An 18,178-nucleotide genomic window follows, 5' to 3' on the forward strand; every position below is an offset into this window, starting at 1 on the left:
GCAGTGGGCTTAAATCATTCTGCAGACCGTGCTGTAAACAGATGTGCGGCCATCCAGGCTTTGTGATTCCAGGTATAGAGCACAGGCAGAGTAGATGGAGCATAATTCTTTTGAGCCCTAGGATTTTCAGAATGGTCAGTGAGCAGTGGCTTCAACTCAGTTATCAGCTGCACTCGCCCCTTACAAGAGGGTCAGCCTGTGCTTTGAAGCTGAGAAGCCAGGCATTGACTTGTTGCCAGCTTTCCAAGTCCTAGACGGCATCCCCTTCCAATAGACGGCTGTTTCATCTGTACTGAAAATCTGTTGCTTAAGTCCTTCAGGAACGGCCTTGGCTCGATCTTCTGGGTCACTGGCTACAGCTTCTACGTCAGCACTTGCTGCTTTACCTTGCGATTTGGTTATGTCATGGAGATGGCTTCTCTCCTTAAACCTCATGAACTGCCCCTCTGCTAGCAACTTTTCTTCTGCACCTTCCTTACCTCTCACAGCCTTCACAGAATTGGCAAGAGCCAGGGCCTAGCTCTGGATCAGGCTTTGGCTGAAGGGAATGTTGTTGCTGGTTTGAACTTCTATCCAGACCACTGAATTGTTTCCCTATCAGCATCAAGGCTGTTTGCTCTCTGATCAATCATGTGCTTACTAAAGTAGCACTTTTCATTTCCTTCACGTACTTTGCTTTTGCATTCTCAAATGGCCAGGGAGAAAGAGGCCTAGCTGTCAGCCTGTCTCAGCTTTCCACATGCTTTCCTCACCAAGCTTAGTCATTTACAGCTCTTGATTTAGAGTGAGAGACACGCAGCTCTTCCTTTCACTTAAACACTTAGAGGGCCAGTGTAGGGTTATTAATTAGCCTAATGTCCTTTCTTTAAAAAAAAAAAAAAATTATTCCAGGGGTGGGAGGAGCAGAGAGAGAGGGAGAGAATATCCTAGGCAGACTCCCTGCTGAGCATGGAAGCCAACAGGGGGCTCCATCTCCTGACCCTGAGATCAGGACCCAAGCCAAAACCAAGAGTCGGGTGCTTAAGCAGCTGCGTCACCCAGACACCCCAACTGGCCTGATTTCAATATTGTTGTCTCAGGGAATAGAGAGGCCCAAGGAGAGGAGAAAGACGGGAGAACAGCCAGTCAGTGGACTAGTCAACACACACAACATCCATGGATGAAGTTTGCTGTCTTATATGGATGGCATATAAGGCCATCCTAATATGGATATATAAGGTGGTGCCCCACAATAATTACAATAGTAACATCAAAGATCAGGGACCGCAGACCACCATAACAGATGTAATAATAATGAAGTTTGAAATATTGAGACAATTACCAAAACGGAACACAGAGCCACGAAGTGAGCAAATACTATTGGAAAACTGGTTCTAATAAACTTGCCTGATGCAGGGTTGCCACGAACCTTCAGTTTGTAAAAGATGTAATATCCACAAAATGCAATAGAGCAAAGCACAATAAAATGGGGGTATGTCCACAAAGTGGTAGCCCCAATTTAAGGACAAAGGTGAGAGTAGGATGCAGGCCAAAGGAATGGTCTTCTTTCTCTCGCCCAGATGGGTTTAATCAAAGCAGTTTCCCCAAGTCCATTTTGGACCAGGTTTTTTTTCATTTATTCACCAACTATTTGAGGCCCATCCTTTGTCAGGTACTGTGGTCAGTGCTGAGGATGGAGCCATGACGACCAAGGCAGACAGGAGCTGTGCCCTCGGGGAACCTGCAATCTCAGAGGGAGTCACCTAGGCTGGCAGGGTGCTTCCTGTCCTCCTTTTTCTTCCTGGGTCCCTGCAGGGATGTCAGAGATGAGTAGTGGGGATTCCCTAATTTGGAGACATTATACGGCCTTGACGGAATTTTGACTCGGAGACTCTCCAGGCCTGTCTGCAGAGTTGCTAGGCTTGGGATAAGCCTGGGCTCAGCCTGCGCCAAGAACCTCTGCCTGTTTCCTTGGCACATTCATGGAGTAGAAGTCTCCGCCACCCCCTCTGTATCCCAGAGACGCAGCGCCACTGCATACAATAAGGCACTGGCTGGTTATGAGCCACTTGCCCACATCTTCCTAAGCACACAGCCTCATCCACGCCTCCGTGTGTTTACAAGGCTGGGGCATGTGCTCTGCTAGCCCCTGGCCCCTGTTCTTGCACCTTCCTGACCCTCTGGGACTGGCCTCCTCTCTTGAAAACCCTCTTTACTTCCACCTCCTGATGGGGATGACTTCCCTGTTGCCTTTTCAGGTTAGCAGAACACCTCTGAGCACCTCAGCTGGGGGGCATGGCATTCAGATGTAGGCTGGGCTGAGATGATGTCTTACAATGAAGAAACTGAGGCACAGGGAGAGCAGCTAACTACTGCTTGTCAGGACCACCCAGGTCTTACCTCTCTCAATTCCCCCATTTGGTTTATCGCTCTCAGCAGGAAGGCAAATTATCTGCCCCTAGATCACTTCCATCCTCCCTGATCAGGCCATCAGCCTAACATTAAAGAACACAGCATGGGAAATCTTAAGGAAACAATATTCATATTTTATTTCCACAAAGAAACTCAAAAGTAGAAAGCTTCTCCTGAAGAATTGTCACAGTGACTTGAGGTCACAAAACAGAGTAGGTAAACAAAGTGGCAGGTTTATCCGATGAGGTTGCTGGACAAGGAGACCCCACAGTTAGAAGAAACGAGGAACAGACAGACCAAGTCCCCAACCTAGAAAAAGTAGGTGTCAGCACCCAGGCCAGGTCTGACACAGGGAGAGAGTTGGGGGCAGGGCACAGATGGGCTCCTTGATGGCTGGTGTTCAGGGCTTTGGTCCTGATTGGAAATAATTTTCTAGAAGAAAAGACAAGACCGAATGGTAGAATTTGGCTATTCCTGAACCTGTTGAAACCAGGTATCCTTTCATGCAGCCTCTGCACTCCCACAGTTTTTTGGTGTCCTACCTGTTTCACCTGCACGTCCCCTTACTCTTGCTTCTCCCTGAAACAGATTTTGTGGTTCTGCCAAGCTAATCTATTGCCCTTCCCCACTGGCGACTCACTTTCTCCTGCAGTTCCCCCAGACCCTCTGTCCTGTCCCTCCCCTCCACCTTCCCTCTGGCTGTCCCTGCACGGCAGGGGCCTCTGGCGGGCCTTCCATCGGTGCTCAGAAGGTGCTTTCCGAGTGTCCTCACTGGTTTCCTGATGAGTCTTTCTCCACTGCGGTCTCCTTCTCCATGCCTTTAGAGCATCCACCCAAAGCAAAGCAAATGCCAAGATCCCACCCAGCCCTGCCCCCTGGGGTGGCTGCTTCTCAGCTCCTGGATGGAGGCCTGTACCGCTCCCTCTGACACTCACCTACCAGAACTTTACCCACTGCAACAGGCCAGGGCGCACCCGGGAAGCCTGTGGGACATAGAGAACATTTGAGTGGCCATGGCCCTGACCCTGGCCCTGCATGCCCTCTGGCCCCAGATCCCTTCTCTCAGGAGCCTGATTTTCTCAGCCCCACTACTCACCGAGGAAGAAGGCGTGGTTATCCCCTGGAAAGAGATCAGAGGAGGTGATGTGGGGCTACAGTGACCTCTGCCTTATCCTCGGGGCCCAGGAGGGACGCGATGGCAGGGGCAGGCTCAGGCCCAGTTTATCTCGGAGGCCCTTGGGTCTGACTGTGGCCATTTAGCCCATGGACTTCTTTTCAAAGCACATTTATCATCCTAAGTACATTTACCCAAGATGAGCACACACTGGCCAAGCAGAGTGAACAGAAGGTAGATAGGGAGATAGGTGGTCTTCTGCCTGCTAGGTGGATGGAAATTAGCGAGTGGATACCCACGGACAGCATTAACTACTGCTTCACCTGTTCCCAGTAAGGAGGTGACTCCTGATCTCTCAGTATAAGACCCGTCCCTGAGGCCAGGGGCTTCCTTGTTCTGAGAGATGGCGGGAAATAGCACCTGTTTTTTCTTCACTAGTCTAATTGGTATTTAGCGTGTTCATTTACTGAATTTATAAGGTTGCCTACTTTGCATCTGAATGAAACAAAATTCTCAGGGTTGGTTTTTTTTTTCTTTTCTGATATTCTCTTTGTGGAACAAAGCATTAATTTTCCCACCAACCACCTGGGTAAGCCTCCCCTAAGTGTTAGCGTGCCCTTCTCTCGCCTTCCACCCATCCCATGAACAAATGTCAGCAGTTAAAGAGGCAGAGGGAGCAGACTCTACTCCATGAGAAGGCTACTTATTTTGCTGTGTGTCATGTGAGGTTTTTTTAGAGCTGTATATCCCTCTTTGAGAGGATGTTGGTTCCCAGTTTTCTCCAGGGCATGCGACACAGCTGCTGCCCCCTTGTAACCTTTTCTGAGTGGTTGGGAGTGAAGAACATTTAACCTCCCACCCTCCACTTCCAAATGGTTCTCAAGGAGCCCGAGTCTCCCTATGCAGGGGTGGAGAAACATGACTGTCAAAATGAACAAGATGCCGCCTCAGCCTCAGCTAAGCCTGGCTGTGAAAGCCTCCCTCGCTCCCCCCTCTACCCCATGCGGAGACCCCAGTGGGGAAATAGGGCAGTTGGGAGTCTTACCTTAGAGGGGATCTTGGCTGAGTACTGCCCACCAGAAGGAGTAGGGTATGCCTGCTGGTTATAGGTGTTCTGTGGAGGAAAGCAAGGGATAGAGAGAAGGGATGAGGGCATCTTGCTGTGGAATAAACACACCGGCTCCTGGCCTGGGCCAGACCTGTTTCCAAACCCTGCCTTCCCTCCTTGTGTCATGCATTTTTTTCTATAGTATCTCCTTCAGCCAGCCAGAGCCCATAGCCTCACCTCCCTTATAGTCTGAGTGGCCCAGCCTCCTCCTTCCCTGGTACCTCTCGCATCTCCTCAAGTATCACTTGGGAGGTGACGGCAGGAGACCAGGGAAATGAGCACGGTTTGAATCAGGTGGTCAGGTGGTGGATGTCTTACCTTAGAAGTCACAGCGGCCACTTCTTGCCATCCTCTGCCAGACTGAGAAAACAACAGCATGGGGGTGTGGAGGAGAGAGAATTTCAGATTGGCCAGCCCCGAGAACCAGACCGAGAGGGACCTGGGACCGTCAACGGCAGTCTGAGGGCAGAGAGACTCACCTGACTGGCACCGCCTGACCTCTTCTGGAACGAGGATGCATCGGCACCCTTGAAGGGAGAGAGTCTCCATGAGGGGGTCTTTGTCCAAGGTCCCTCGAGCCCTGCCGGACTCGCAGGGCTCCAGCAGCCTGCCACCCAGGCCCTGTCCTCCAGCGCAAGCACCGGCACCCACGCATCCTGCCGCACCCCTCTCCATGGTCCAGGATCAGCAGTGCTTCCAGAGAAGCCAGTGAGCCTGAGGACACTGATGACCCCAACAGATACAGGACAGATTTCTACACTCAGTGTGGGGGAGTGAGGCAACTGCCCCCACCCACGCACTTGGAGCTCTGGCAGGCTGGCCTGGGACGGAGCAGGAATGGCAAGTGAGCGGTGCCTACATAGGCACCCTTGGGGCAGACACGGCCCCTCAGCCCCAACCCACCTTTTACCGACACCAAACCCTGCTCCTTCCTTAGCTCTATAATTCCTATTCACAAACACTGTTCCCACAGGGTTCCTGGAAGACTGGGATGCTATCCTCAGCAAACAGAGGCAGAGTGAGGTGATTAGATTCACAGTGGGCCAAAGGAGAGCGAAGGGGAGAAATGCAAGAAAACCCATGAGGCCACGTGAGACACAGCGCAGGTGCATGGGTCATTCCCCTCTCCAGTCGAGGCAAGAGGAAAATTCTCAGCAGCAGGAGAGAAGTTTAGCTTCTGTGACCACCACCTCTCCACTTGGAACCCCCACTCCCACCTTTCCCCTCCCGCACAGAGTTAGGGTGTTCCTCCTAACTCCAACTTAACTCCTACTGAGTTGTAGCCCCACTCTTGGCCCTAACACTGAGTTCACAAACGGCTTGACCGCAGACCTCCAGGGATTTTTTGCGTGGCCTGCATTTTTAAATTAGTTGTGAACACCTAAATTCAGATCTCCCTCAGAAAACAAGGCACACTGGTCATTCATGAGTGCATGACAACACGCACCTGGAGGGCCCTGACCTCCCACTTTGCGTGGCCCCACCTGTCCAGCCTTGTGTACCTGGCCCACACAGTTGAGTGAGTGGGCAACCTTAACCTCAGTGCCCAAAGGCCACTGGCCAGGAAGAATCAAGATGAGGCCTTCTGCAGGACCCCTCCTTCCCAGAACCCAGATATTCAGACCTTCTGTACCTGCTCACACTTGACCACTGCCTGACCAGCTCCCCCCATGCCCCCTGTTTCCTTTCAGCTTTCCTCCTTACCACCCCTTTTCCAGTCCTGAGAGTTGGCCCCGGCTCCAGGCCCCTCTCTCTTCCCCACCTCACGCCCTCTCCCCCTGCTCACCCTGCAGTACCCACCCAGCTGTGACTCCCCCTGGGCCAGGCCATGCCCAGCAGGAACAGCAGCAGAGCAGAGAGAGTGGCGGGCTTCATGTTCCTGTGCCTGTGGAGGCCCCTGTCCTTGGCTTCAGCTTTTATCCTAAGGAGGACGGCCCATCCTACTCCTTCAGTAGTGACTCACTGGCTTCTCTCTCCTACCCCACCCCCACTTAGCATTGCAGAAAGGGAGGAGAGTAGGAAGAGAGGGAGGAAGTCCCTCAGCAGGGAAGGTAAGCAAAAGGGACTGAATGCAAGCCATTGCCAAGAGCCCAGGTCCCAAGTCCCCAGAGCTGGGCTTCCAGAACGAGAGGTTCTGCCACCCTTACCTCAATAATGGCTTTCCAGTTCAGGAAAGGGGTGTTGTGTTTGAAATCCTAGAGGGAGAAGAAGAGGTGAGTGGGGCTCAGAGCGGGAGTGTGGCAGCTTGTTGGAAAGGTGCAAGAATGGGTTTTGGCACCTGGGTGTGGTTTGGGGTTAGACGAAGATAAGCATACCGGAGGTTGAGGGTGTTAGCACTTCTGATGGTGTTTGGGCGAGACTGCCCATCTCACAAGGAAAAGAGAGGGGATTTTGTGACAGGTGGGCTGGAGCTTGAGGGAGGTGGGGAAAGCGACAGATGACCAGATCCCCAGTTCTCTGAAAATTCAGTGAGAGTTCTCCTACCTCCCAGAGTCGGCTGAAGTAGAGCAGGGCGCGCGTGCTGGGGCGTGGGACTTGGCCCTGTGGGGGAAAGGTGGGGTAGTGGTGAGCAGGGAGCTTGGCCTCCTGCTCACCTGTACCCCCATTCCTGCTACCACCATCACTCGGCCTTCAGAATTTCATCATGACTAAGGTTTGGGGGGGAACTGGGGTGTCTTAGGGACACCAATAAATTGCTTTTGGAAGCAGAGGGGGAAAGAGAGACTAGATCTCGGGAGCTGCTAACCAGCCCCCATCCCCCCTACACACACCACGCTCTTCACTCTCCCTGCTTCCCCGGCCTCTGACAGAACCTCACTGCAGCCAAACCTCAGGACCAGGACCTGCCCTTCCACCCCCAGCCCATTTCCTGAAGCTGCGGGGCTGTGGATGACCCTTCCACCGCCCCCCCCCCCCCCCCGAATGACAATGGAGACGTAAGAAAGGAGCAGAGACCAGGAGTGTGGGGCAGCTATGGTTTATTTCAAGGATAAGGGTTGAGATTCGTGGTGGAGTAGTGGGGTTTTAAGAAGGGGTTGGGGGCTCCCATCCATCTGGTAGCTCCTTGTCTGGAAGTCACGGGGTGCGAAAGCTCCTCTCGTCCTGGGCAAAGAAATATGTTCTAAGAGGGAGCTCAAGGAGTAAGAATTCAGGACCTAATGGGCCAAGTCGGGTGGATCAGGCCTCTGCTCCTGAGATCGGCAAGGATCTTTTTGCCCAGGGTGGCTGTCATCCAGCCAAATTCAGATATTCCAGTTTGGGATGGAACAGCTCATACTTGCCAAGAACTGTTACGTATAGTCTCCCTGTTGTCACTGCTCACTCTGGCCCCAGTGCTCAGCTCCCTCCCTGTGAAGGAGATGGGCCTTCTGTTCTCCTCTCTGCCCATCTCTGTCCTGCCCCCCTTCTTAGATCTGCTTCTGGGGAAGCTGCTCCAGATGGATCTTGCCTAACTGAGCACTTCCTTTACTGCCCCCCCCCCCAATGTACAAAAATGTTCACTGCCTTTCTGGCCCCCGGGAAGTATCCATCTGTGCCTCTGACCCTCAGCTCCTCGTGTTTGGGGGCCTGGTCTCCCCGAGATCCACAGTAAGGAGTCTCGCCCCTCTCAGACACCATTTTCTTTAAAACAGAAAAGTCCATTTGGCTCCTTTAGTTCATCTAAACCTGCACTGCCGTGCACCTGAGAACTTCTGCCTCCCACATCTTTTGCTCTCCCACCTTCTTCCCCAAGGCGCAGACTTGGCCTTGCCTGAGTTTGAGGCTTTCTCTTCACCTCCCTGCCTACCACCACCTGTATCCCCCATGAGTTTTAGAGGGCAGGGACCCTTGTCTTCCTTCTTCTACTGTAAGGGTTAGAAGCTCAGCTGCTGGGGTGACTGTTGGGCAGCTGGTGTGTGGCTGCAGGAGAGAAGCAGCCGCTATTCAGCTCCTGTCCATTAGAGCTCAAGGAAAGAGGGGCCCAGCATTGCCTCATTTTTCAAGAGAAGTCGGAATTCCAAGTCATTTTGTAAAACCTCTCAATTTTTAAACTTTGGCAACGAATTTATAGTCTTTTTAAAATAAAAAAAAAAAAAAAAACAGTGGTTCAAACAAAGCACATCCGTGGGCTGTCACTTGCAACTTCTGCCTTTGGAGTTTGTTCGGATTGTCAGCCTGCCTCTCCTCTGGAGGCGAGTCTGCTATTTGGGTGTCTGATCAGCCTGGCCAGGGGATCCCTGAACATGGAAGGGGTGGGCAGGGGGGAAGGAGAAGGGGGTTCTGGTCTCCAAGTGCCTCTTCAACCTATGCACACCCAGGGCCCAGAACACCTGGCACCCAGCAGGCACTGGGTACATAGTCACTTCCCTTCCCTTCTTTCTCAGCGTCAGTCGTCCTGGGGCCTCTAGCTCTTCCTGACTGTTCAGTCCTTCCCCTACCCTGCCTCTGCTACCTCTCTGGTTTCCCAAGGACTAGGCCTCCTCACTCTCCCCTTAATCTTCAAGGTCTCAAAGGAGAAACTGAGGTTCACACCTGTTCAGTTTGTGCATTGAGACATGAAAGAGGCCCATTCCTTCCTCTTCCCGGACTCCCAGCTGTTCCAAACTACCCCCTCTTCTTGGCTCGCCTCCTTCCTCTTTTTTTTTGTCCTTTGTTAAAGCACTGGACAGAACGCCCTTCCAGTACCATCTTCACTTCCCCAGCTCCCCACGTGGGGGGTTAGCAGTTAGCTTTCTTCCCTCTTTCCCTCTCCCAGAAAGAGCGAATGGCACGGCCTTCTAGCCCTTACCTTGTTTATGGCATCCCAGTTAATGAAACCCAGCTTGGATTTAAAATTCTGCAGAGATTAAAAAAAAAAAGAGGAAAATGGCAAATTGTGTTGTAATGTGATATAATGTTGTCTCAGGACCTCAGGGCAAGAGGTCAAGGACCACCACTGACAGTCGGTCTTTCTGGAAAGAGGGCTTCAGGCCCACAGGACAGAAGGACAGACCTTTGATTTTCCAAAAGAGAGTGGGCAGAGAGATCTTGTTGAACTCACCTTCCAGAAAGTGTCAAAATTGAAGAGCCCAGGAGATGTCTGAGAGTTCTAAGGAACCAAAGAGAAAGGGGATGAGAGTAGGAACCCACCCTGTGAGCAAGAGGCAGGGGCGGGAGCTCTGGGGGTCCAGAGGGGAGGCAAGGGATTGCTTGATGCCATGGTCCCGGCCAAAGGTGGGGTTATGCCTCCACTCACCAAGGTATTGATCCCACTGACAGCTTCACCTCTTCCGCTGGGCCCTTGCCACTGGGTAGGAAGCGGGGGACTACTGTTCAAGGCCTGTGCCTCCTGTCATGCATGCCCACTATTAGCCTGCTCCTGGCCCACCAGCTCTGCCTTTGCTCAAGCTCTGTGTACTCTGGGTAAAGCCACCTCCTCTTTTCTCACACAGCAGCTAGGAAGTCCCACCTTCTTGGAATGTTCTGCCACTTATTTCTAGAATAACCCTGCCCATTCCTTTGAATGATATTCTTATTCTGCCTCCCCCCAAAGCCTGTCCCAAAAAGACTGCTGGGAGCTCCTGTGTAGTCCCACCACGTGCCTAGCAAAGTGCCTTATCCTGCCACATTCCTGTGTGGAGACTTCTCCACTTGACAGAGGAGGGAAGCAAACTCGGAGCTGTCCAGCAGCGTGCCTCGGGTTCTGTCTCCTTGTCGGGCTTCACTGTCCAGATCCTGAATCACCTTGCTCTGGTCATGATGCAGAAAGCTCTGCAGTAACTGTGGCATGGAGCTAGTTAGGTTTCACCATCCCCATTTTACCCAAGAGGAGGCCCAGGCTCAGAGAGGCCAACTGCCCTGCCTGAAGATGCACAGAAGACAGGTGGGACAGCTGTCCCCATCTTCTAACTCAGAGGTCACTGCTTTCTAACTCAGAGGTTAACACTTCTTAAGTATGGTTTCCAAAAATGCCCCTTGACCATTCTTCTGTTACTTTTGGCTGTGTTTCCCCTCTCAGTGATAATACACAGTGATGATCATAGTTTGTAGAAGGGAGAGGAATGGATGAACCAAGGAGACAGGGATCCCAGCCCCCTGTCTAGTCTCCTGGTGGTCACTCAACACAGTCAGAGCAGCTTGCAAGAAGGTACTGATATTTCTGTTTCTTTTCCCCATCCCTTAGTGTTCTGTCCCCACACTCTACCAGCCCTTCTCCTAAAGCCATCTGTGCTCACCTGATAATTGTCTTGGGGACCCCCAACTAGACGACTGCCCTCTTTGCTTATTTCCTACAGAGAGAAAATGGAAGAGAGTCTGTGGAGAAGCAGGGCGCATGTAGGATGAGAGGACAGGATAGCAGGATGTGGGCAAGGGACTCCTGAATCAGGGCACAAACCCAGCAGATTTCCCAGATCCCCAAGAGAGGCTCTACTCCCTGGCAAATCTTGCTTCAACTTCCTGTGGATTGGATTATTACTCAATTGGCAACATAACCATCTCTTTATATTCACTTCTGCAACTGCCCAAAATCTAACAGGAAGGGCCTTTGCCACCAAAGTATCTGAACTGTCCCCTGGTTTTGAGGCAGAAGCCAGCCAAACTGTTGGACTAAACTGATGCAAACTGTAAGCCGTGGTCTGGGCAGATGTGTCGCATTGGTCAGAAAGGGGACACTGGCTGGAGAGTCGGTGGGAGCCTAGCGGCACAGAAGTCATCCAGTTCCTCTCCTCCTAAGTTAGAGGGAGGCACTTCTTCAGTCCCACTTCCCACTGAGATGAATTCCCTGAGCTAAGATTAAGACCAGCCTGGGTGCAGGACTATCGGCTCTGTTAGCATTGCTGCTGCAAAGGAGACCTCCATCCCACCTCCTGCCACTGGTCTCTACTCTCAGTGCCGGTCATCTCCTTACCCTGATGTCGCCATAGCCGCTGGGACCTCCCTGTCCTCCAAAGCCCTGAGGGATGAGACAGTGCAACAGAGATCATGGTTTTAGATCTTAGGTCCCTCCCTGCACCTTTTTGTATTGATTTAATACAGTTCCTCTAATAGTCCTCATGGAGTTCTCTTTTGGAATTGGCCAAAATAATCTTGGAATTCATTTGGAAGAATAGATGTTTAAGAATAGGTGAGGGCGCCTGGGTGACTCAGTGGGTTAAGCCTCTGCCTTCGGCTCAGGTCATGATCTCAGGGTCCTGGGATTGAAGCCTACATCGGGCTCCCTGCTCAGCAGGGAGCCTGCTTCCCTGTCTCTCCCTCTGCCTGCCTCTCTGCCTACTTATGATCTCTGTCTCTGTCAAATAAATAAATAAATAAATTCTTAAAAAAGAATAGGTGAGAAAGGGGTGCCTGGGTGGCTCAGTGGGTTAAGCCTGTGCCTTTGGCACAGGTCGTGATCCCAGGGTCCGAGGATCGAGCTCTGCATCGGGCTCTCTGCTCAGCAGGGAGCCTGCTTCCCCCTCTCTCTGCCTGCCTCTCTGCCTACTTGTGATCTCTCTCTCTCTTTCTCTGCCAAATAAATAAATAAAAATTTTTTAAAATGTTAAAAAAAAAAAAGAATAGGTGAAAAAACACCGGGAAAGAAGGCAACAAAGGAGGACTTGTGCTGGCCGATAATAATGTACCATAAAGAAAACCGCATCATGGAACAGATGAGTCAGTTTGACCAGATAGAACCCAAAGTATGAAGGTATTTACAAGTGACATTGTACATCAATGGTGTAAATAATTCAATGTGTGTGGCTGGCAACACCAGGTAAATATTTGGAGGGTTCAGGGGCCACAAGTTACACCTTGCGTGTCCCCGCCCCCAACCTTCTGTTTTTATCTGGTTTTCCCTTCATAAGAGAGCACGCAGCTCTGATCCAAAATGTGGGGCAAGTCTAGCTGAATTGAGGAATGGGACTAGATTGTACATAGCAAAGTAAAACCCTGGTAGATTAAGGAGTTAAATAGAAAAAAAATGAAAGTATAGATGTATTCGTAGTTTTAGAAGAAAATCGAGGCCTTTTTCTTTTCAAGAGCAGAAACCATAGTTGAAGAGACTGGTATATTTGACTACATATTTATGACTTTGGTATACAAAGAACTAGAAACAGAGTTACAAGCCGGGAAGTTAGTTAGTTAGAAAATCTGTTAGTTAAGAAACTAACACCTGTCTACCCATAGAGGTTAGTATCCTTAATATCCAAGGAGCCAAATATTTAGGGAGCCTTCTCCCCATCGGCTGTGCTCACACCAGTGCACATCGGCCTTGCCAGAACGTGGTAGAAAGCAAAATCTCAGCCCCACCCCAGGCCTGCTGACTCAGAACCTGCATTTTCACAAGACCTCTAGGCTATTCGTGGGGACCTTAGCATAACACTTCCTCTTGTCAGTGCTGTAGATGCTGACAGAAAGCCCAGATTTCCAGAATAACTAGGAGGAAAGTCTGTGCATTCCAAACCCAGTTTCCAAATGCTGCCGAAGAGGTCATGGCATTCTGTTCAGGCCTTCTGTTTACTGGCGGGGCGGGTGTAGGTCACTTGAAGTGATTATGTTTCTAAAAGGACTGGTTTCTATGTGATTTTTCACAGCCTCCTCCATGGTATAAAGTGAGGCACATCATGTAAGGATTTGCAATTAATTATTACTTTGGAGATTTTTAATATTTGTAGGAGTATGCGTTTGGTTTCTTTCCCACAGACAGGGCTGGGATGAAGGTTAGCCTTAGGAGTGGCGCCAAGTAGGAGTGGGCACAGTCCCAAGCTGGGCTCTCACCTGACCCCCAGATCCTCCGGATATGCGGACTTCATTCCCTGGGCTGTCACACTGTGAGAGAGAGAGAGAGACAGCTTTCCTTCTGTTGCCTAGACACCAGGCGCAGCCTCCACACTGCAGCACGCATGAATCCGTTAACCCTGAGGCTAGCCAGCAGCCACCCCACCTCAGCCCCATTCTCAGCTCCCGCCAGCGCTCTCCCAGCTCTCCCATCATCCAAGGGGCCTCAACACCTGTTATCTCCCCCCCCCCCCCGCCGCCCCCCAGGAAAAGGAGGCAGATCTGTGCAGGTGTGCACTCAGCAGACACTCACCCCAGGTTTATTTCCACTGCCACTTCCGCCGCCACTGCTACCCGACGAAGAGCCAGTATTGTATCCCTACGAGGGGAACAAGAGTCCACACAGGTTCTTAAAGGATTCAGTGGGAACCAGATCGTTGTCAGGACATATAATTTGTTTTACTCCCCTCTGCCAACCTCCATCTCTTCCCATCTTGAGCCAGCTGGCCACTGAGGGAAGTTATTCAGAGCACAAAGGACAGGTATGAGCAGGTATATTTGGAAATGTGGGACAGTTTGGGGATTTTGAGCTGTCGTCCTCTCCCCCTACCACATGCCAGAAGCCAAAAAGCTTTTGGAGCCTAACATCTTAAGAGCCTCGATCCTGGCACCTAAGGGCTTGTCCTGTCCTCCCCCTCCCTCTCCTTACCCCTCCCTCTCCTGGAACATAGGTAGAGGAAGGGACCCCAAGAGTCCTTACCTGTGAACCTGAGTAGCCGCTTTGAAAATTCCTAGAATTTTCTAAGGGACGGTCCTAGATTGAGAGGGAAAATAGTTAGTATATGGAGCAGTACGTTAAAGCAGCTTATGTGACCTGGCTTGTTCTCCTTACTTACCCCTTCTTGCCTCAGACCTTTCCCAGGTACCTGGGGAAGCCAACTGTGCTTCTGCTTTGCAGGGCCCCTCTGGGAGAGTCACCCTAAGCCAGCTGCCAGGCTACAGTCCACTCTCCCCCCAATCCCCTCAGCCCTTTGGGAGGGGCCTCCTGTGCCCTGTGTTTATCACCCCAGCTCTGTACGTGTCCTTGTCTCCGTGTGTGCGACGGGCCTGCCACCATTCTGTTGGGAGCTTCCCAAGCCCATTTCCTGCATCCACCTCTCTTCTCCCCTCTGCCACCCCCAGCTCTAGTCCTATCCACCAAGCGGGCAGGGCCATGGGAGTGGGTTAGACAGGAGGCAGGGCATCCCCACCCGCGCCCGGCGGAAGGGAGCCCAGTGAGCAGACGCAGCAGCAGGTGCACCTCTGCTGAGGCCCTGGAGAGCCGGCTGTGTAAGGAAGCCTGCCTGGGGGGCTGCGAAGGTGGGGAGCAGGAGCTGAGGAGCCCTGGGATGGTGAGCAGCAGAGTAGAACTCACCCAGCTGGGCCCATAACCGCTGCCGCCACTGCTGCTGCCGCCGCTACTACTGCCACTGCTGCCACCATGGCCATGGCCCCCACCATTGCCACCGCTGCTGCTGCCACTGTCACTGCCACTGCTGCCACCACTGCCTCCCTAAAGGGGCAGGAAGGGCCCAGAGTGAGAATATCAGGAGTGTTTGCTTCCCTCCCTCCCCTCCCTCTCTGGCCCCAGCATATTCCCCACAGCACAGTCTGAGGGGAGCCGACATTCTGTCTACTCCCTGCACAACATGCTCCAACTGCCCATCCCCTTACCCCGGAGTTGCCAGAGCTTCCGCCTGAGCCGGATGGTGGGGGGTTGGTGCACTGCGGAGGAAAGTTTCCAGGGACAGGTGAGTTTCCAGACTTCAGTCAAAGCCATCACCACAGGCCAGGCTCTCCTGCTTCCTGTGGCTTGGCCTTCTTTCCCCACCTGTTTCTGCCCCATGCCCACCCCACTTCCCTTCTCTCTTCCTGGCCTCCTCATCTGGCCCATCTCTTTCCTGTCCAGTCTGCCTTGTACCTCGACTCCCCCAGCCTCTCTTTCCTCTTCATCTCTCCTACCTTCTGGCACACGCACCTGGACACCCTCTTCCTCCCCATACTCTTTCCCTTACCTCTGTATGTGAGTTGCTGCCTCTCACTGACCCGTAACCAGGTTGGGCCACAGTCCCCTGCAGAGAGGAGGAGGCTGAGTGTGGGTACAGACAGCAAGATGAGGGAGGAGTGGAGAATGTGGGCTTGAAGGGCAGGAGGTGGAAACCTCGGGGCTCGGGTGGTTACTGTACCTGAGCGTTGGTGCCCGAGCTGAAAGACCCTCCATTGCCTCCTTGGCCCCAGGAGCTTCCCTGAGAGTGGGTTCCAAAGCTGCCATCTGGACCTCCAGGATACCCCTGGCCCCAGGGAGTCCCTGGACCTCCAGAATTGCCTTGGCTGTGGCCTCCAGAGCCACCCTGGGAGCCAAAGATGCCATGGCCTCCAGATGGAGGTTGGCCGCCGGTTCCCTGCAAGAACAACACGCCTGCACTGAGTGTGTGTGCCCTTCCCCCTCTGTGATAGGGGAGGGCAGACACAGCAGGACATAGGCAGAGGCAGGTAGAGGGAGACCCCAGCATGGTGGAAGAAGGAAGCATCATCCCATGGAGGGAAACCACCCCAGACAGCCACAAATAAGAGACCCAGTCATCCTTCCAACTGATTTCCAAGATTCTCAACCCAACTGCCCATAGCCTTCCATGTCCACACCCAGCTGCCCGCTACTCACCCAAGCACCATTGCCACCAGGCATCCCCTGCCAGGAGCTGTGGACAGCATCTCCTCCACGTCGAATGATGTTCTCAACCTGTCTGCCAGCCTCAACCCCAGTGTTTCCAAGGGCACGGGCTGCCTCCCCCATGCCATGACCCATGACTTCTCTGGTTGCAGAGCCAGCTGCCTCTCCAGCCCCTTGGCCAACAGCCTCTTCGACTCCATGGCTAATAGCATCTCCCACCCCTTGTCCAATGGTATCTCCTACCCCATGCCCCAAGGCCTCCCCAGCACCTGCTCCAGCGCTCTCCCCTCCTCGTAGCAGTGGGCCAGCCTCCCCACTGCCCAGGCACAGGGCCAGCAGGAGGCAGGCCAGGGAGCCCTGTGACTTCATCTCTGCCTTGCTCCTCTCCCTCCTATCTTCTTCCGACCCGAGTTTTCTTCTCTTTGCCCTTCCTCTACCCCGGTATCTGCGTGTGCCCTCCTCTGTGTTCTTCCTCCTGACTTACTCCCCGTTCCTCTAAGTCCACAGCCTTCTCTCTCCTTTCCCAGACTCCCCTGCCTTCCCAGAGTCCTCCTCCCTGCTGCTACTCCTTATACTGTGGCCTGGGAGAAGGTGACGGGGCTGGGGAGCCCAGAGTCCCTCCCTCATGACTCAGGGCCAGCCACCGATAGGGTAATGAGGTGTAATTGTGAGTCTGAGAGCCTGTGTTGAAACAGAGAGGGAGCCCGAGCATCAGGGAGGAAGAAATGGGATGAGGCAGGTGCAAAGGTGTTCTGATTTCCCAACCCCAGGAATTTGGGGCGCAGGGTGGGGATGGGGGCATCTGAGGAGATAGGTGGTTGGTGTCTCCTAGAGGTGGTAGGTGGAGGGGACTCAAGAGAAAGGAACCACAGGTAGGACCCAAAGGAGGCAAGCGTAGGGAACCCGATGGGGCGAGACCCACCCAAAGTGTAACCCAGCCTGGATTAGGGGCACTGGGATGAGAGGCAGTTGCTCTCTGAGTTTTGGTGGCCTTTTTCTCTCCTATCTCTCTTCCCTCCCATGCTGCCACCTAAAGGTGACTGTTCTCACACTCTTCCATGCTTTCCACTCCACAGAGACTCTGGGAGCTGTGAGACTGCCCTCAGTGGGGACCCCAGGTGTGGAGGTAGGAAGTAGCTGGAGTGGTCATCAGGGCGTCTCAGCACTCGGGCTGCTCTTGGCTGAGAAAGCTGGGTGCGGAGCCGGGAACTGGGCGGGCCAGCCACCCCCAGGGGATGAGTGGGAGGGAGCAGCTGACCCAGGCACCCATCCTGTTTACCTGGCCCACAGGGGCACGTGTGTGAGCTCAGGCCTCCTGAGAGGACTGGGACTGCTGCTTGCCCCACCCCTCCCCCAGTCTCCCCAGGACCTGGGGGCAGGGGAGGAGGGGACAGCACAAGCACCTGACCCTGCCCCCTCCCAGGGCCCTCTGTCAGCAGCATGGCCCTCTCCCTGTCCCAGCTCAGGACACAGAGCTCAGGCATCTAACCCGTCTCACCCCTGTCCAGCACCCGTCCACTTCTCTGCTCCCAGGGCCTTGGGGCCTCCCACTTGTCGCCAGCCTTGTATCACTGGAACTCATCACCGACTTAGGAGGGGCTGGTTTCCATCTGCCTTTCTCAATGTCTTTCAGTCAGTCTCTCTCCACCCCAGCACCCGCACCCCAGCTTATAATATCCAGCACCTCTCACCGCGTAAACACAATCCCCGTCTGTCCTGGGCACCTCCCACCTCCCTGTTATTCCACCTCCCTTTAATGAGAGTGATAATGGTGGTAGTGGTAATCGTCATTGTAATTGTCACTGCGGCCCCCGTCTATCCATGGCTCTGGGTGCCCAGTGCCGGACTAAGCACTTTAAGGCTCATACAGCCCTGGGGGATAGTCTTAGAATTACCCCATTTAGAGACAGAGAATTTGGGGCTCAGAGAGGAAAGGTGGTGTGTGCTAGAGCCAAAGCCAAGCCCAGGCCTGCCCCACTCCTAAACTCTGCTCCCAGCACGTTCTGTCATCCTCCGTCTCAGACCTCCCGCTGCTTGTCAAAACCTTCATTCTTCTCTGGATGGAATTGGTGGTGGTTTTGCCCTGGGGCCTAATGGAAGGCAGGAGATAGGGGCCAGGAGTAAATCTGAGGCCTCTGGA

At 53.1% G+C, this 18,178-nt stretch overlaps 1 protein-coding gene across 1 annotated transcript; it reads right to left on the reverse strand.

Moving 5' to 3' along the window:
- Positions 1-3,326: 3,326 nt before the first annotated feature.
- DMKN (dermokine) lies at positions 3,327-16,407 on the reverse strand. The gene is made up of 20 exons (XM_045988791.1): positions 16,030-16,407; positions 15,554-15,769; positions 15,383-15,439; positions 15,042-15,092; positions 14,743-14,880; positions 14,089-14,142; positions 13,642-13,707; positions 13,329-13,379; positions 11,482-11,526; positions 10,808-10,861; positions 9,829-9,879; positions 9,634-9,681; positions 9,382-9,429; positions 7,098-7,154; positions 6,761-6,808; positions 5,093-5,140; positions 4,932-4,973; positions 4,551-4,619; positions 3,488-3,511; positions 3,327-3,374 (listed from the first exon to the last, which is right to left on the reverse strand). The coding sequence occupies exons 1-20, from the start codon at positions 16,405-16,407 to the stop codon at positions 3,327-3,329; spliced, it is 1,593 nt and encodes a 530-aa protein (XP_045844747.1).
- Positions 16,408-18,178: the final 1,771 nt, after the last annotated feature.

The sequence above is a fragment of the Meles meles genome, chromosome 19 (genome assembly GCF_922984935.1).
Source record: "Meles meles chromosome 19, mMelMel3.1 paternal haplotype, whole genome shotgun sequence".
NCBI classification, from domain to species: domain Eukaryota; kingdom Metazoa; phylum Chordata; class Mammalia; order Carnivora; family Mustelidae; genus Meles; species Meles meles.